At 34.0% G+C, this 20655-nt stretch overlaps 2 protein-coding genes across 3 annotated transcripts; one reads left to right on the forward strand and one right to left on the reverse strand.

Moving 5' to 3' along the window:
- The first annotated feature begins 6490 nt into the window (after window positions 1-6490).
- Window positions 6491-12974, forward strand: LOC111411901. Of its 2 annotated transcripts, none has more exons than XM_023042558.1 (8): window positions 6491-6886; window positions 8412-8519; window positions 8611-9258; window positions 10396-10475; window positions 11623-11967; window positions 12055-12141; window positions 12238-12329; window positions 12759-12974. In XM_023042558.1, the coding sequence occupies exons 1-8, from the start codon at window positions 6877-6879 to the stop codon at window positions 12832-12834; spliced, it is 1446 nt and encodes a 481-aa protein (XP_022898326.1). In that variant the 5' UTR covers window positions 6491-6876; the 3' UTR covers window positions 12835-12974. The 2 variants fall into 2 exon arrangements, with proteins under 2 accessions (XP_022898326.1, XP_022898327.1); XM_023042559.1 differs by lacking the exon at window positions 6491-6886 and adding an exon at window positions 8276-8294.
- Window positions 12975-13550: 576 nt separating this feature from the next.
- Window positions 13551-20037, reverse strand: LOC111411902 (signal peptide peptidase-like). The gene is made up of 12 exons (XM_023042560.1): window positions 19826-20037; window positions 19314-19398; window positions 18775-18890; window positions 18529-18680; window positions 18322-18407; window positions 17289-17416; window positions 16761-16811; window positions 16140-16226; window positions 15963-16032; window positions 15045-15181; window positions 14828-14905; window positions 13551-13892 (listed from the first exon to the last, which is right to left on the reverse strand). The coding sequence occupies exons 2-12, from the start codon at window positions 19351-19353 to the stop codon at window positions 13815-13817; spliced, it is 1023 nt and encodes a 340-aa protein (XP_022898328.1). The 5' UTR covers window positions 19354-19398; window positions 19826-20037; the 3' UTR covers window positions 13551-13814.
- Between the last annotated feature and the right edge of the window lie 618 nt (window positions 20038-20655).

The raw sequence follows: 20655 nt of genomic DNA on the forward strand, positions 1-20655 counted from the left end.
TGAGAACCAACCTATAGAAGATAAAGTGATAAAGGGTTTTTCAACCACACCCTCATCTATACAAATCAAAGCCATACAAATTTTTCAATCTTTCTTTCATCAATTTGTTTGTATCTTTACAAATAACCATTTCATCCCTAGAAATTTCAAGTAATGATAGGGTTCTCGTAGAATTATGCTACATAGATAGGCTAAAATGTAGGTTCAAAAATAGTGTGTACACGTGTCAATACACGATTGGATTGTTTGAAAAAATAAAAACAACAAACATTCAATTATCTGCTATCAAGTCAGTTTGGTTTTTTCCCCTATATTTGAACCTGGACAAACATCATATTCCGTTCTCATATGTGCCACTTCATTGTGAAAGGCTTGCACAGTAGAGAGCAATATTTAGCACTTTACACGAGGATATATATATATATATATATATGAAAATGATCTCCTAAGTATTGATGCTTAACTTGTGTTAAGTATCGGTGACATAACACACCATTTAATTGTGACAAGAAAATTATTCTCACTTCTCACTAGCCCTTTGCTCGATCTCAAAGAACCTCCTGCAGCTTAAATGAGTGGCTCCAATCCAGCTGTAACTGAGGGGTTGGTTCGATCAGATCCTGGAGTTTCGACTGCCCAATCATCAAATCAGAATAATACAAATACTAAGGGAAAACATTAGAAACTTAAATGTGCAAGAGCTACAATGTCTGCCCAAATAACGATGGTGAATACTGAGAAATCTAATTTCTATTTACCTTGCTACCTCGTATGCTTTGTATAATCTTCCTGTACAAGAAGGACAACGGGTTAGTTCTAATTCCTTCCTCTCAGCAGGGAGACCGAACAATGCAGTGTCAATTCTGTGAGGAATGTCATATATATTTACTAGTGTCACAAAGAACCCAAGAGAAAACTAACAGTAGGGTCACTTGTCATTCAATATGCAACATTGTATCATGTATACTTGACGAATGTAGTAAGGTACAAATGTATCCTTTTGACGATTCACTATATACTTTAGAGAATTATAGATGAGTTTGGGTCAGGTATACCTGTGCCATTACTTGGAGGTCTTCAATGTGGATACTGAACTAGAATCAATAGGTACTAAAAGTCTGAAACTGTGTTCACCGTCACCATAATTACTTGCACTTCGATTTTTTATATGTACACCTACATATTTGCAAATGCGTCTCATCAACGAAAGCTAACTATACAAATTCTAATTTTATATTCACAAATATATCTCTTTATGTTCTCTCACCAAAAATTCTTTAGGGAACCGAATACATGAAGTTAGACATCTCATTTTCATCCCCATTACTTCCGACCAATTAACACGTCGGTTAACAAAATTATTGCAATTACTCGTGCCACATTAAAGGAAGGCTCAAAGCCAAACTTTAGGAAAGATTCACTACAACTCACTGATGAAGAAGCCATGAGGCAAGAAGAGGAAGAACGACAATTATGGCCAGGCATGTATTCAATCATGCACCTCCGTCAAAAGTTGGTGACCCGGAGTGAACTTTATTAAGGGATAAAATTCAATATCGAATAAAGAAGAAAACATAGACTAACTTATCAGGGTTTGAACTACTCTTCTTAATGAGGTTGATATTTTAAAATGGAATATAATATTAGAGCCCATTAAACTCCAACGAACAATTCAATCCGATTACTCAAACGGGTCACTATCTTGCGGGGACATATCAAAGGATAAAATTTCACATATCAAGTTATAAGGACTTGGACTACTCCCAGTGGCGGATTCAGCACCCGACGAGGGGGCACGGCCGCACGTGTTGGATCTGTCGGAGTTTGCAGTGGCCGTCGGTCCGCTAGTGTGGAATTTACAGAGGTAGTCAATGGAAACTGGAAAGGTAGGAGGAGGAAGGAAAACTGCTTTGAAGGTTTAGGGTTTTTTGTTTAAGTTTTGGGCCTTTTCGGGCCACTTATTTTTTAAATAAAATGAGGCCCAAATCCCAATTATAAACCCTCAATTAGTCGACATCCCAATTGAAAAGGCAGATTTCATTTGCAATTTGCAAACCCTTGTTCTTCCCTGCAACTCTACGAGGCTGTGATTGTGATTTTTGAACCCAACGAGCAACAAACAACTGAACACTGATGCTATTACCGTTGCCGAACACATTGCCTCGACTATTTGTCTACAGGAAAATCTTTTGAAAAGACGGACGTGTTTGGATATGGTATTACTCTGCTACCGCTAGAAGTCTAAAACTAGTAACTGGTCAGCGTGCATTAGATTTCTCCTCGCTTGATGAGGAGGAGGTTCTGCTACTGGATCATAGAATGCTACTGGATCACATAATTTCTGTTTCACTTTTTTTGGAACTAAATTTTGCAAAATCATACTTTATTTGTTACTTGTATGGTGTGTTTGTGCTAGTTCAAAAGTTATTTATCTATTTCAAGGAATGGTCCATTTTGGAAAGAACTGGATTTGAGTCTATCAATTGTGATTGAGCAATTTATATTTTTAGAGCATATTTTTATTTATTTTGACTTTTGAATTAAATGCAAGTTGTCAATTTTGATTGAGCGATGGTAAAACAAGAATTAATGCAGAATAATCTACAAAACTTAGAAGAAAGGTATTAAGTAACTAAGTGATACTGTAGATTGTGGTTCGTCTGTGAAAGAAGAAAATAGAAGAATAAGAATTAAGAAGGGACAGAGAGAATGTCGTTGAATAAGAAGGGGATAGAGATAAAAAGACAAATATTAGAATCAATTTGAATCTAAAATTTTAGTTGTATAAAAGGTCAACGGTCAATGATCCGCCCTAGCTGAACTCTGGTCCTGGATTCGCCACTGACTACTCCTAATAATGTTGACCTTTCAAGATAAAATACCTTAACCCAAAAATAAAAGAAATTGCTATTTGAAAATTAATGTTTACTATTTAGCGTCAAATAAACTCACGAATAACAGTTAGTGGAAATTACACAATCTCATACTTTAAGTAATCAACATTCCTAAAACAGATTGGAACTTTAATATTTCAAAAATCAGAAAAAAAATTTATATTAATTATTTCAGACAATTTTATATTTAAATATTAAACATTCATTATATAAATTTCATTTCAAAACCCTAATGACTTTCTCCTCTCCTCCTCTCTTCACGGCCTCTCTACCCGGCGTCGCACCCTCTTCTCTCTCCGACGGCTCTGGACCCAACCAAACGACACCATGTAGCGGCAGCGGCAACACTGTACACGATCGCTGACAGCGACGATCGTGTGTAGAACCACCGGAGTCTATCTCTTTTCATTCAACTTCTCCGTTGGTGTCATCCCCCTGGTGCTGTCGACTCTCCGCGACAGTAGTGCGCCTATCGCCCGCATTGTAGCCACGATTTTTTGGTGGTGGTGGTGGTGGTGGTGTGGCGGCGACGATGACACTAAGATTGGGGATTTTTTGGTTGATGATAGTTTGAGCATTTGGTAGCGGTGGCGTGGTGGCGGCGGTGTGGTATGAAAGTGTTTGTGACCTCGGGGGTTTTACGACCAACTATCGGGAAGTGGTGGTGGTTCTGATGACGACGGTGGTGGTGGTTCTGGAGGCAGCAGTGAGATGGTGGTCATAAGTGTTGATGGTGGTGGTGCAGTGTTGGTGGCTGTAGAGTGGTGGTGTATGCGGTGCTGTGACCTATAATTTTGATTCGTGACCTAAAAATATTCTGTGACTTATAATTTTTTGAATTTGTGATCAATGATATGATCTGTGACTTACAAAATTTTGATTTGTGACCTCGAACAAATCTGTGATCTATAAAATTTTTGGATTCCTGACCCAAAAATATTCTGTGACCTATAAAAATATTCTGTGACTTATAATTTTTTGAATTTGTGATCAATGATATGATCTGTGACTTACAAAATTTTGATTTGTGACCTCGAACAAATCTGTGATCTATAAAATTTTTGGATTCGTGACCCAAAAATATTCTGTGACCTATAAATTCTTTGATTTGTGATCTCGAACAAATCCGTGACCTATAAAATTTTTGGATTCGTGACCCAAAAATATTCTGCGAACTATAATTTTTTGAATTTGTGATCAATAATGTGATCTGACTTATAAAATTTTGATTTGTGACCTCGAACAAATCTGTGACCTATAAAATTTTTAGATTCGTGACCCAAAAGTATTATGTGACTTATAATTTTTTGAATTTGTTATCAATGATATGATCTGTAACTTACAAAATTTTGATCTGTAACCTCGAACGAATCTGTGACCTATAAAATTTTTGGATTCGTGACCCAAAAATATTCTGTGACCTATAAATTCTTTGATATGTGACCTCGAACAAATCCGTGACCTATAAAATTTTTGGATTCGTGATCCAAAAATATTCTGCGAACTATAATTTTTTGAATTTGTGATCAATAATGTGATCTGACTTATAAAATTTTGATTTGTGACCTCGAACAAATCTGTGACCTATAAAATTTTTAGATTTGTGACCCAAAAATATTATGTGACCTATAATTTTTTGAATTTGTTATCAATGATATGATCTGTAACTTACAAAATTTTGATTTGTAACCTCGAACAAATCTGTGACCTATAAAATTTTTGGATTCGTGACCCAAAAATATTATGTGACCTATAAATTCTTTGATTTGTGACCCAAAAATAAGTTGTGACCAATAATATGATAAGTCATGACTAAAAATTAATCCGTGACTAATTAATTTTCTAATTTGTGACCAACGAAAAAACTGTAACTTACAAAATTTTTGAATTGTGAATGTAAAAAAATTTGTGACATAAAATTTTTGATTTGTGACCAAAAAATAATAAGTAACTAATTATATTGTTAATTTGTGACCAAATTGTATAGATTTGTGACTTAAATATATTTAATTAATAAAATAATTAATTAACTGATTAAATTATAAATAATTTTTAATAAAAATCTGATTTTAGAAATTTGAAACTTGTTTTTTTGTTTTTGAAATGTGCCTTAATTAATTTCTTAGTTATGAAATTTTCCCTTAAATAATAATAATAATAATAAGATTTTTTTCCAAAAATGGAAAAAATCAAGATAATGAAGGAAATTAATAGTCCTAATCTTTTGGATTACTTTCCAACAAACGGAATGTAAATCCGAATTTATTTGATTGAGATATACTCAAAATGAGAATTACCAAAAAAGGAAAAAATGCCAAAACGGAGGAATTTACCTGAAATTGGTCCTACGTCAAACGCGAAGCCTTTGAGTTCAACTTTTCAGCCGTTCCAACCGAATAGACTACAAATTCGTCAAAAATCGACAACTCCAAATTTCCTCTAAATTATTTTTTCTTACGCCGATCCCATTTTGCCATGAAGTCCAATCCCTTTTGTACCACATCACCATTTGTGGTCCTAAAAATTTTTCCCTCTCCAATTTATATATTGAATTATATACAAGTATAATTTGCATGATATGTGACTCCTAACTCCTAAAAATTTTGTTTAGGAACGAAGGAAACTACCTAATAAGATATCCTACATTTAAGTTTCCATTTAAAAATAAAATAAATAAATAGGTGAAATATGTTATTAAATAAAAAACAGTAATTTAACACGAAAGATGTTCAAAAATATAAAACTATTAGCCCCAAACTCTAATAGAAGGGTGAATAGCAATCAAGAAAAAGAGAACAAAATAAACATTATCAGAGCTCAAGTTTTTCAAGATAGATCTCAATTTTACGGAATAAAATAAACAATATTTGTGCTTAGGTTAATTATGCGTACGAAATAAATAATATTTTTGGGCGGTATTGCTAAGAACTAATTAACTTTTTTAAAATACGAACTCAAACGTTTCAGAAATATATATGCATACGTACATACATAAATACATGGTTATAACATTATACTTTCAGAATGACTAGGATTAAACAAAAAAAGATGGCAAGTTAGTGTCTTGACTGAAATAACACTGGACAAATTACACGAGTAGATTGTACGCGACCATTTGACAGAGCAAAGACGAAAAAAGATAGCAAGTTAGTGTCTTGACTGAAATAACACTAGGCAAATTACACGAGTAGATTGTACGCGACCATTTGACAGAGCAAATGAAAGGAATGAAATGAAAGTGATAACTTGTGCAAATAATTATATCCATTTCTCTTTCCATACTTAACCATGAAATTGAATTGAGCATCAAATTGCATATATTTAGTAAAATTTTGGAGTCAACCAACATATGGATATTTCAATTTATATATAAAAACACACATGAAACTCCACAAGTCAGTCTCTTGTTACTCCCATCTATATTGCCATATTAACTGTACATATAAAATAGTTTAAATTATACAAAATGAAAATTCTTGAAAAATAAGGAATGAGAATTTTTTAATTGACGCATACTTAAAATCTTTAAAAGTAATTAATAAAATAAATTGGTTATTAAAGAAGGCTGAAGAACAGCAGGTTCCTATTTTCTGTAGGATATCAATACAATTATAGTATTGATCGGGTTGATATCAAATTGATTGACAAGCAAACAAAATAGATGAATTAGAAATTAAAACAAAACGAAATAGAGAAGAATGAAATTCCAAGCAAAAAACTGCAAATCGACATCAAGAATAATTATACACAGGACAGAATTTAATTCTCTCTTGACCAAGAAACAATAAATCTCTCTTTGGTCTCCTCTCTCTCATATGGGGTCTTCCATTTAGATGCTTATCAATTTAAGATCTGATGCAACCCACAAAGATTCTTTCTTGATCTAGGATTTCTCGAATTCTCCGCCAATTGTGGGTTGAAATAAAATGTTGAAGGAATAATTGAAAAGTAAAAAACCCAGGAAAAATTACGCAGAAGCATCATGGAAGAAGGTACGGATTTGTAATCCCATCTTTTCGTTTCCGATCATGGTTGACTTGTTATGATGTCTTCATTTTCAGGACTTGATACTATTGGAATTCTGGATTAGGGGTTATCTGTTTATTTAATTTGTTTTTGATAATATATTTGTGGGCATTCTGTGCTAATCAGGTCCAGGCTTTGATTTTTATGTATGGGATTTCGTTGGTATTTGTCTTAAATTGGATTTTATAACAATTTTAGAAATTTGATTGTATGAAACACACACAGATGCGTGTATATCATTTTCTGGATATGGGAATTGATGGTGCCATAGAAGGTAGATGAGAGCTAGGTATAATCTTTGAGGCACAAGGTACCATTATGTGTTTTATGATTGTACCTGTGCGATTTTTTGGAACATGCAAGATATTCAGGTTTTATCGCTGAAGTAGTTGAATATATGGGGAGTATTAGTCTGTATTGTTTTGCAAGAAGAATGAATTAACAATGATGTATTTGGAAATGGCAAGATATTCAGGTTTTATCGTTGAAGTAGTTTAATATATGTGGAGGATTTGTCTGTATTGTTTTGCAAGAAGAATGAATTACGTATTTGGAAATGGCATGGAATACAATGAACCAATTGGGAAATTGATATAATTATCTGAATGTGTATAGTTATGAAAGCTAAATCTGCCACAATTATTTATCATGAAAACAAGTCAATGGAGGATTCTTGATCATCATGTGAATATTAATTGCTGGTCATTGTCTTTATATGACAATAGAGCTCAAGCTAAGCTACTAGATAAAATGTAGGTACTTTTAGTCACTGAAGTAGCAGAGCTTGCACTTGCAGTGGTTTAACCATTTTTCATTTTATTGATTCGATTAGGGATTTAACATCTAGTGGTTTTGGGTTTCTTTCTCATGTACGCCTATCATTTTTATTTTTGAATTCAATGTCAAGGTTATGTCTGTTAGGATATGCTTTTATGGTAGAAAATTCTTTGGATTGTCGATAGACTTGTTAGTATTTAGTCAGCCCTTTTGGCCTTCTAGTTGGTACTGCAATAAGAAAAGTTACTTCTTGATAATACTTTGAGCTTGTGGGCATAAGGTAAAAATGGTGCACGGGATTCCAGAATTTATTTGATTAGTTACTTTTTGGCAAAAACGTTGTTATAATATGATGTGTGAGTGAGCAAAGAAAACACGTGAATTACATAGCAACACATTACTTTCCTTCACGTTCAGAGAACATCATTTGTTATCTTTGCTTCTAGTCAAAAAAAAATGTGAGACAACTTTATGAAAGTTGGTTTTTAATTTGTTGATTTGAGTATGTGCGTCCGGAAGTCTCGATGGGTGTTGGGTATAGTCCTAAGCTTAACCTTCAAATCATTCAATCTTTGCAGCTTGCACCATTTTTATACGGTAGGTCTATGACTCCAAGCAAACTGTTGACCACCATTTTGCACATCTATTTTTATTTCCCCTGTAGCAGGTAATTTTGGGACTTACTTCCATTCTTCTCCATTGTTAATTGTCTAGAATTATACGACATGCATTCGGAGGATGATAAAGCTCTTCCTGAGAATAATAAGAAAAGGAAAGTCAAGACGCGTGCTCAGGTTGAAGCGTTGGAGAAACTTTATAATGGTAAACTTACTCTTCTTGTTATCTCCGGCCTTCCTATTATATATCATCCTCAGACATGGTTTCTAAGAAGAACTTGTTACATTTTTCCCAGAACACAAATATCCTACAGAATCGTTAAAATTACAGATTGCCGAGTCAACAGGATTGACAGAAAAGCAAATTTCTGGGTGGTTTTGTCATAGAAGGTTGAAAGACAAGAGGTTGTCAAATGAAAAAACCTATGAATTTGGAAGGCAGGATCGTTCAAGCAGAGGTATACAGGATCGGGGCAGTGGACATAGGCAAGATTCCTGTGGTAGCACAAAGCAGGGAGATGATAGGAATTCTGATACCAGGGAAGTTGAAAGTGGGAGGTTAACTGTCCAAGAATTTTCTGCTGCAGAGCTTACTTATGAGCATGGCAGTCACTATACTGGAAACTATGATCCTACAGATGATGCATCATCAGGAAGTAGTTCTTTGATAAGGAACATTTCTTCCCATCCTAACAGGGATCCTTCTGATATGGCAACCTCAAGGTACCTAACACCAAAGATTCCTGTGGATGCCAAGCATGTAAAATCTAGGCCTGGCCCATCTGGTTACTTGAAAGTGAAGGATCAGGTTGAGAACCCCGCTATAACTGCTGTTAAGAGGCAGCTAGGGACACATTATAGAGAGGATGGTCCGCCACTTGGTATTGAATTTGACCCACTTCCATTTGGTGCATTTGAGTCCTCAATGCAGGATCCTGATAATGGTGAGTTAGAATAGTTGGATTCATCTATTTCTTCACCCTTCAGTTTATTCTATACCACTACAATTCACATTAAAGTTTTCTTTGTGAAAAATAAGAAATAAATAATCCCCTTTCCCTCATGTGGGTACTATTTCTATTTTAATTTTCTATTTCAGCAAGAGTTGAATGTGTACTGCAGAAAGTGAATTTGTTTTTCAGAAAATGAAACTTATATTATTCTCTCTCTATTGTAGAAGAAATGGAATTTGCTGTGAAGTTTGTCAAAAATTTGTATTGACTGTTGAAATTGCTATTAGTTTTCTAATAAAATCAGATAACTGATGATATGTATATGTGCCAACAAGTTCATTGCAATGAATGAGGGGTTGAAGGGGGAGTTTTTGAAGTGGAGCTGCACATAGAGTTTCTTCAACTGATAAAAATTTCCCGTGGAACTAGTTCAAGTGATTGATTAGGAGATTTTATAGATGGGAATGAGTTAGACCCTCTGAGGGTAGGTTCTCATATCTCCTGAATTTGCTGACGAACCATGCAATGGCTTGAACTCGACGCTTCAGTCATGTTCTTGGACTTTAGATTAGATCATATCCTTTTGGAGTGTAAAGCAGAGTGTTTTTGCATAGCCTGAGTTAGGGCATTCTAGTACTAAAACACCTTATTGCTAATCTCGGGGGGATATGAACTTTCTGGCTACCTTATATTCCTTATTTTATACATTGAAAATTGAGATTGAACTTCGCTTGGTCTTTTTCTAAAATTTTTGAGGTCTTGTCTTGGCAAGGCAGGTCAGTGGGTGCAGTTCTTCCATGTTCGATGGCCATGTTGGCTGTGGTGTAACACCATTATTCCCTCATTGATTAAGTCATAAGTGCAGTAGTTGTTCGCTAAATCCCCAAATAGATTACAGTATTGATCCTTAAAACAGTCTGAGCACACCATGTCTGTATATAGTGAACTAACTGTTTCATATTTACCTTTTGGTCAGATATACAAATCTTGTCCATGCCAGTATATTACTGGCCTGGGATTTTCTTTTTTACCTCTACATCTGTGAGGTCCAAATGCGAATCCGATCTACTTTGATGTCATTCATCGCGTTTTTCTGTCTCTCCATTTTTAATGTGAAATTCTTTTCAGAGCCTTACTATGATGGAGAACCTTTTCTACTAGCCTCGCCTGATGATTCAAAAATCCAGAGGCATCCTAATTTTGGCAAGGTGAATGGATTTCATGGACCTTTTCTTTTTCTTTTGCTCATTTGGAAAATGTTACTTATTTTATCATCTCAACTGTTGAAATGTCTGATACTGTATTTTTGTTTCGGAATGTTTACTAGTGTGTCTTTGATTTGGAATTTCAAACTAGAAATTTCTAGGCTTCCATCTTTCTGCCTGGATGAATTGGTTACATTGTGAGGCAACAGTGGCAGTGCAATTACAGTTGAGATAACAATGTCAGGGGACTAATATGATTTTTTTTTTCCTTATGGGACTTTTGATCTGATTATTATGGACAACATGATACTATTTCTTTCTCAACATGCTATGGCGAACATCTGATTGGCTCCCTTTTTTTTTTTTTTTTTTTTTTTTTTTTTTTTTTTTTTCTCTTTTTTTTTGTTGGTGAAGACTATTTCAAAAATTTTAGATTTATGCTATCGGTAGGCAAGGATAAAAAAAGGAGCTAAGGTAGGTGCATCTCAGTCATTGGTTTGAATTTTTGCACCTCAGCCCTTAGTTTGAATTTCAAAAATTCAAATCAAGGGCACCTTAGTGAAAGCCCAAGTGTTAAGGACCGCGGCTTTATTTAGCCTCTTGATACTATCGCAGCCGCAATTTGCTCAACTTTGACTTTTTTTTTTTTCTTTTCTTTTCCGAGCTCATCGTATATTTTCCCCTTCTCTGTGGTTGTATGACCCTGCAAATTCTGACCATACCTTTGCTGATGATAGAGGTCAATCTTGTTCATTTCAGATTAATGGTTTTGAAGTTCCAAACATCTTAACAAGACTTCCAAATTTGCGTTCATTTACCTGAGTGCACTAAGCGCATGTTTGGTACTAAATATCAGATCGTGGTACCCAATAAGAGTAAACAAGGTTTTATTTTCTTTTTCTTTTTTAAAATTGTCCAATAGTGTCTAATTCTCCTTACCAAACATGCCATTAGAGAGAGATGAACATTTGTTTCTTTCTGGAAGTTCTTGGGGTAGCCATCAATCTAATATTTCAACTGACGAGCTATAGCATGGCTTGTGCAATAGCTACCAAGTCTCCCTTTGTCTTATAGCGCATAAACATGGATATTATATTTCATTTTCACTTAATAGTTAATTGTATCTCATTTTATTCTAATGTCCTAACAGGGATATGAATACAATTCCAACAGAGTCTCTCGTTACTCTGACATGGATAGAACCAGTTTCAAAATGCGCCATTGGTCTGATATTCCCGGAAATAACTTACAGCAAAAATTTGGGCAGAAGCCAAATTTGTCCAATCACAGTGATTATTGTTCCGAGGACTTTTCTGAGGGTTTTGCAAGAGATAGACCAGGTTTCAAGAGCAGGGACGACCGCCAAATGAAGCCACATGAGGATTCTGTATCTAGCCAACATGATTACATTGAGCACGAGTCTTCAAATTTGACCATAAAAGGCAAAGAATATCACTATAACAGAGAGAAAGGGCTTTCTCGGGGAATTATTAAGGTCTACTTTCCAATTGCATATTTTTGTAATCAGTTGCGAGTTTTTACTCAGGTTCTGATATTTTTTGTGCTTGACAACGATGTGTAGAGTGGCATGGATTTTGGAGAAACAAGGGCAGTGAATGACAATTGTGAGCCAGTTCGTGTAAAGATGTCCCTGAAGAATGAAATAAGAGTGAGTTTGTGCTCACACCAATACTTTTTTCTTTACATTTTGCTAAATACTATATATATCATTTTTATTATTCTCTATATTTTTCTTTACAATTAGGCTGCAAAAAGAGTAAAGGGTGAATTTCTTCAGCAGCATGTGAAGGGATCCTCAGTTCTAGATAACCAACCATGGGCACATCATGTTAAGAGGTTGAACTGATACATTATCCTAAATCTAGCTGCTGCCTGTATATGTTTTTGTGAGGATTCATGTGAAATATTATTGCATTATATGGTGATCATGAACTTTAATCACGTTCCGATTTGGCTCTCCTCTAATAATCCTCTCCATTGCACATCGTCGGACGTGCACATAGTTTGAGAAAGAGAATACCATTTACAACAGTGATTATTCGTGGTTCTCAGATTTACCATTTGTATTCTAGACTGATAAATAACCATTTTTGGATGTGAGCTAACGTGCACCAATAGCTACTATTGCAATATTTTTTGCTCACTGAATACAACTCTGTTTTAGGTCTGCTGTACTGATAAATGACCATTTTTGGATGTGAGCTAACGTGCACCAATAGCTACTATTGCAATATTTTTTGCTCACTGAATACAACTCTGTTTTAGGTCTGCTGTGAAGAAGCCATCTAGTGTTAGCGAAGATTTTAGAAGTGCAGAAACGAGTTCTAATTGTAGTCGGTAGGAGAAATCCCTGCAGTTTAGTATTTAAACGTCGTGCAGCTAGTTTGTAGAGTTTGACATTTTATCACGTTGTAAGATTATCAAGTTCTTGTACGAACACTGTATTTAACAAGAAAATCCATTTGGTTATGTTCTTGTCCATACGAAGTTATTTATATTTGATGTTAAGAATTTTTTCAGGATTTCACTGAGGTAAGAAAAAGTTGGTTTTGTATGAAATGCTTGTATGGGAAAATGTTACATCCTGTTACTGTCTATTGGGAAAGATGCACTTATCTTGAGTTAGAATAGAATAGTAGTGCACCACGTAAAGAAAACCTAAAATTTTGTTAATTACCTTATCCGAAAAACAAGCTCAAGCTCTACCTCCTCAAAGCCAACTTCTTTACCACACAAATTGCACATTTTGCAGAGATTTTTTGTTTTTGCTTCTTATAGAAAACTTTCTTGAAAAAGCTATCTTAGATCGATTTTTTCTAATAATTCTTCTAATTTAATTAAATGCTTTCAAAAATGTATCCAAACATGTTCACAAGTAGTCTGTCTCATAAGCATACATTTGACTTTTCGAAAGCCCAACCAAACGAAGCCAAACTATTCTACAAAATGCCTCTTGCTTCATTCATTAGAATATATAAATTCAAACATGCATTTCAATTCAGCTCATCATATTTATCCTAGACAGAATAATCGACGTGCCCATAAATAAAAAAAATAAAATAAAATAAAATAGAAAATAATAAAAAAGGATGCAACATTAAGCTAGTTTGTGATCAAGCCTAATGAATACCCCCAGGCAAAGCAAGCAAAATTGAAGCATATATCTGAATGGTTGAGCATTATTACAAAATCTTAAGATTGACTGTTAAGGGGCTACTGATATTAATGATAAAGTCAAAAAATGTAGTACAACAATCTGCTTTTGCATAAGATGGTACTGGTGTTCATGAATCCTTGGTGTTCTTGTCCAAGGTGTCCATTTCACTCTTCTTTTTTGCTCGATTTTAAATCATCAGCTTCTTTGGAGCTGGGAGTTTTAGACTCATCAAACTCCAACAACTGCACAGAACAATAAATTGTTCAGTAACAAATCAACCAACAGATTATACATCCGCAAAGCTACCCATAAATGATCAGCTTTTTGTAAGCTCAAATTGTATATGAAAAATTTAAACGGTTGTAATAATGGAATTGGTATGGCAAAACTATAAGTGGGGAGAAGGGAGCCATAGGCAATGTCTCAAGTACCAACCATTCACTAAAAAATTTATATGCATCAAATTCCAAACTGTTTCTAGATTATTACATACACAGTCATTTCAAAGATTAAAGAAATGAACCAATATACATAACAAATACACAAGATCCTTGTGTTTCACTTTTATGGGGAAGAATTATATTATTCAGTTGAAAAGAAGCTCCAGCCAACAATTTCACCATAGCAAGTTTAAAATAGAAGTCATACAATGACTGTGGTGGGATATGGCCTTAAAGAGAGAATGTTATTCAGTACAAATTGGTTGGCAGGCCAGGGCACCAGGGCAAGGAATTGGCAGATGATAGGTTTTTATCTGAAGTAAAGGAATATTGCATGTTTAAGTATAGAGCTAATAGGTGGAGTACGTACAGGATTATTATGACTGGAGATATATACGGATTATTATGACTGGAGATATATACGGCTTGTAACGTATATTCCAGCTTAGGGTCATTTTCAAATACTGGAATGGGAATTTAGAACCGCGCAAATGATATTTCAACAGTTATGTGACAGCCAGACAACCGGCTGCATTTGATTATTATGCTAGTAAGGAGTAGTTTCCATTTTGCCATGATTTTCTCACTTGTTAAAAAATAAATAGAAGTATTTCATAATGAACTTTTGAAGATAACAAATAAGAAAATTAGTTAAACTGAAAATTAATATGCTTGCAATTCAAATATATCAATATTACACATCATAATAAAAATAACAAGAACGAAGAAAGACTTACAGGTTTAATTTCACCGTTACATATGCAATGCACAGCCAAAAATCCAATAACAGCTGGTACAATATACAATAGTGCAGGCTGGAAAAAAGACAGAGCATATGTTATGAAGTAAAATTAAAATATTGGAGATATAAAGATAACTTGTGGAGATAATTCATTCAATTTAATCTTTCATGAAAATTAAATAAAACTGAAAGAACACATTCTAGATACTCACCTGTGCAGCTTGAAACCAGTTCATGACAACAATTGTGAGCACCAAACCAAATGTGTATCCTAGAAAAGCACTCTTGAAGTATTGGCTTTCTTTCCCTCTGGAAACATCAAATCGTAGTGCCAGTGCCACAAAGATGCCTGAAAAGTCCAGGTAAACCTCGAAATTTTATTCAAACATGACCATATATAAGGAATTAAGGATTGTGCATCTATTGTGAAAACCTAACATGGAAGGAAAGAAAATTCATGCACACCATATCCAATGAGTATAAAATAGAGATAGACAAAATACATATTGCATGCTAAAAGGACTAAAGACATTACTGGTCATTAAACTTTAGAGAAATTCCAAGTTGGTTACTAAACTTCATTTTTTTCCAAGTTGGTCACTAGACTTAAACTTCATTAAGTTGACTCACCAAATTTAAGAGGATGTTTGACACCCATTTTTATGGAAAAATGAATTTTAGAATAGTAGATTGATGAAGAATGTGTGGATGAAAAATTAAAAAATAAATAAATAAATAAATAAAAATTGATTTACGTGTAATATTATTTTAATGAAGAGTGTGTGGTTAAAAAGAAGAGAGAAAAATGCATTTTGATAAAAATGAGAATCAAACGAGGCCTTAAACATTTATTACAATTTGAAACATTCCACGTCTGTCTGTTTGATGAACTTAAAAGCAAACATGGCGTCCTAGTTGACAAATGACTGAACTAAGTTACCAATTTGACCGACATGGAATTTCCTATAGGTTTAGTGACCACCTGTGTATTTAACCATTTAAAAGGAGGATGAAAAACGATCTCAACCCAAATTCACATTGTCCACACATACATATGGCATGTATCCACAGCAAGTGGAAAATAGAATTTTGACTAAACCAAAGATTCACAATTTTAGTTAAGTGCGTACCAGGAATCACTATATCTCCCAGACCAAGCATTGAAAATGGACGAGCAGAATCTGATGTAGGAAACAAAAGCTGCAAAAAGTGAAACATGATTATAGAAGGGTGTTAGATACATCAAGCAAGATATATTCAATCTACACTATGCTATGTAGACATACTGATCAACAAGAAGCACTAACCTTTATCGGAGCATCAAAAGATTTAGCCACGCTAACCATTACTGGAGTGAAAAAGACCCAGAATATGTCATATACAAAAAGCCCAGCCTGCAATTTGTAAAGCTATGCATTTAATAAAGGACAACCAGATGTTGCTTGAACTAGCACGAAACACAAAACACAAAAGTAAAAGGGTACATATCTTATAAATCCACAGGTTCACACTGACCCATTTATGCCTACTGTATGAAAAGGGCCATTGGCTTATTCTTTCCTCCTCTCAACAAAACAACTTTAAGCCCTTGTTTGATCCCCAAACACATTTTTAACCACACATTTCATAGAATCCACAACTTTTATCAACTTTTCGACCACACATTTCATCAACATTTATCAAAACCTACTAAAAATCTGATTATAATCAAAACCAAATAGGGGCTAAGCTATTTATGTATTCACTTTCACCTTTCCCCCAACCAACACGCACACCCTCAAAAGAAACCAGCCAAGAACATTTTTATCCGAGTAAAATAGAAATAAAAGAACAATAATAAGAAGAAATATACAGGGAAAAAACAAAAGGCCAAAGATTGGGAGCTATGTGCTATTAAGTGAGTGTCTAGCTCAAAATTCCTTTCTTACCAAGAGGATGGCTCCAGTCTTAAATGAACCAAGTGAAAGCATTTCTATCCCCTGCAATTTAAAAAAAAATAAAAATTAAAAAAAAAATTAAAAAAAATCATCTCATTAAAAGCATTCAATGAGTACTTCGTCCCAAACCATAGAAATTAAAATAAAATAAAAATTTAACTTAATATGCATGCACTTTACATGCTTATATGCTTGTGCATCTTGTAGAATGAATAGATAGTAAGTGCTTAGTAAGTTACATATCCTATTAAATGTCTGGATAAAAAGTTTGATTGACCAGCTAAAACAAAAAAGTATAGCAATGCCAAACCTACCCTAAGTTCTATACGCAAATACCAAAATTTATTGTATTGAATATGAAATTCATTAACATATTTTAGGCAGGCATTTTGACATTTAACAAGTACACATTAAGATTTAAAGACAGTACATACAGCTGTAAGTAGCATTTACACCTTGAGAACATTACATGGTGAAACTTTTGTGTATTTGTATGACAAAAATGCCAGAACATCAAACCTGAATGCAGAAAGCGAGGCCCAAAATATTGTTAGCCAACCAATGCTTCTGTGAAGCATACCATGCACAAAAGAAAGTTCCAGGAATCGCTGCAACAATCTGTGATCTCGTAAACTCAACCTCCAAAGCTGTGCAACAAACGTGTAAAAAAATATCATTCTGCATATTGCAAGCAATATGTGTTAAAATTATCAAACCGTAAGCTAATCTAGTCTTCTATCTGACTGATATTATCTACAGTGAGCAAATCACACTTATATTTACAAAAAGTTAGTAGTTTTAACTCAGAGATTAGCAATTGGCAAAGCCATCATGACATGTTTACTTTCAAAAGTGCATAATCTGAGAGATACTCCACCATAAATTTACTTAAATTCGTATAATATCATCTGAACAAGTATATATAAATTATGCATAGAATAAACACAGACATCATCAAGCAGCATTTATAAATCAAACTGCAGCTTTCATTATTATTTAATCAACAATTACAAACCCAGTTGACCAACTAATCAGCATTCATTTTGACCAAAATCCAAGTTTCAACCTTCATACAGCATATTTTCTCTGTAATGTCAGAACATAGCAAAAGAATCCAAATACAGAAGTATGAACGCCAGAGGGTTAAAAACCTGTGACTAGCAGAAGAACTCATTGTATCTCGCACATTAAAATTCATAGCAGCTAAAGATATAAACTATAATGAAGCTTCCATGTAACAATTGCCTTTCTTGACAAAATTATATGTCATCCTTTGGTAATGCAAGCATTACAAATAAGCCCAATACAATTTCTAGTAAAGGCATGGAAAACAGTAATTATCAAAGAAGAGAATCATTGTTCTTTCAATCCTGCAAAGAAAATATGTTACTAGTATTTCATCATGAAGAGAATGAGCCCCAGTTTTTCCTCATCTTATTCATTGAGTGTTTGATGGTAAGACAAATAAATAAATGCATACATTAAAGAGCAATATGCGATCGCAATCCTTGAACTAAAAAGAATCAGATACGTAGAATTAATGAGTTCGTACATCGAAAATATGGAAACTTCCAGGTTATGACATCATCATTCCAACGTTTTGGTAAAAAACGTTTAATTGCGGGTAACAATGTTGCCCTACAAAAAGTAAATAGAGGAGTAAGATGGATTCATAAGTATTTTAATTCTTCAATAGTCTAATGAAAAGTTATTCAAAGTAAACTTGTCATAATAGAATAGCCGACTTGGAAGTACTTACGAAAGAGCGACAATCCCAAGTACGAAAAAGTAGCAAGTTAATACTGCATTAACCAAGTCTTTTGACAGAAATTTAAAGAGCAAGAACAATGACAGCAGTACTGCACTCCCAACCAAGGGGAACCGCATGGCATGCTCATTGGACATGGTCTCCTGAAAGATTCCATTGTGCAATGTAAGTAAAGGTCAACAAAAATTCATAAATAATAATGAATCTGCTGGAAAGACATTGGGCTGTTCCACTTACGGTGGGTGGAGTTGGCTTGACAGAACGGTAGCAACCTACATATACTGCTAGGCATGCTGTCAAAATAACATTCAAGTTCGGGTCTACCTTCACAATCAATGGAGTTAAAGTCAAACCTGCAATCATGATAAACAACACATAACTAAGATTAGACCATAAAGAAAATATAACTAATATGCCACATCAATGGTATTTTACACTTATCCAGTTGAACGCGAGTATTTAAACTTCAAATTGAGAATGAATGCACACACGCATACAAATATACATGCATAGCATTCATGCACAATTCAGAAGTAGCAATAAGAGAAGTATGTCAAGCAAACTAAAAAAGCTCCAAATAAAAAGATAAAACAAAATCATGGTGAAATGCACTTGGTGGGAGAAACTGTAAATTGAAGTTATTTAACAGGCGAATACTCATAGCCTTAATATGCAGAAAGAGAAAAATCAAACCAAAAAACAAAAAGATTCTAGTCGTTAAATCAAATTGAAAGACCAACATTATAAATACCGCGCTTGTGTGTGTCATGTAATACCTGCTAAGGCAAGGTTAGCCAGACGCTCATGATTCTTCATTGTAAAGAACTATCAAATGTTTCCCTCCGGTCCACTCCAAAGAAACTCTGTGACACATTCCAAAGGAAAAATATAATAACCAATTACAAGGCAAAGCATGTAAACCCGCAATCTAATCAAAATCTTTCAACCAAAGAAAAAGGAAAAAATATGTGATCAAACTTTTTCCAGATTCTCATATAATCAATTAAAATTTGCAACAGCATAATTCTTGTGAGTCAGAGGAAAATTCAATCTTTATCTGTAAAGAAGCAAGAAGTCAATTTTTCCAGATTTCCTAAATGAACAAGTCGGGATCAAATAACAAAATCAAAGACTCGTACACTAGAACCCATTTCTCTGAATTCACTGATTATCAAAAACCCATATAACTGAAATCTTTAATTAACATAATCAAAGACCTTGATTCTTCCCACAAAATCCAAACAAAAATAATGATTTTGCACGTAATAACATGTGAAGGATGAGAAACCTTGAAAATGATGGGTTTATCCTTCTCTCTCCCAGAACTGATTTTCAGTTAATACACGCAGATCGGAGACTCCTTCAGCGTGCGTAAATTTCACACATACCAGAGTTGAGAGCGGGACGGGATCGATGAGTAACGCGTTTACTTGTTTTCATTTCTCATTTGCCTTTTTTATACAGTTATACCCATGAACGAAGTAACGCTTTTGTCTTTATCACGGTATGAGTCGTGTGAAGAAGAGTTCTGACTTCAGCAATTGTAATAACTGCAGGTGATTTTCAGTATTGCTAAGGTGGAGAGACACGTCCCGGGTGGTCAACTAAACCAATAAGAACGTGACATGTCAGATTGAAGAAAAATATCTTCCATAAAATAATTAAAATTAAAATTTCTACTAATTCAAGTTTAGCATTTTAATAAAATCTTGCTTGGGCTCCTTTTTTAGTGAAGTTCTTAATGCTGATATCTTGTTCGTACGCATCTTTTTCGATTATCATTATAACCAAAGTCAATTTTTGGTTATTAAGGAATACAAAAGAAATGATAAAAAAATGTCGATTGACAAAAGAGAAATAATTTATGAGATACAATTTATCTGCATCTAAAATATCAATTCCAACAAATATTGAACTCTTCGAAAAAAGGTATATTGAAACAGTGATTTTTGTAAAGAATATAAGATTTGAAAAAATAAAAAAGTTTTAGGTTTATGTGTAAATATTATTTTATTGAAAAATGTATAATTAAAAAAAAAAGAAAATATACATTAAAATTAAAATTAAAATTAAAATGAAATTCAAGCTTAGCAAAACATTTCGTGAATATTGATATTA

The sequence above is a fragment of the Olea europaea genome, chromosome 16, assembly GCF_002742605.1.
Source record: "Olea europaea var. sylvestris chromosome 16, O_europaea_v1, whole genome shotgun sequence".
Taxonomy (NCBI): domain Eukaryota; kingdom Viridiplantae; phylum Streptophyta; class Magnoliopsida; order Lamiales; family Oleaceae; genus Olea; species Olea europaea.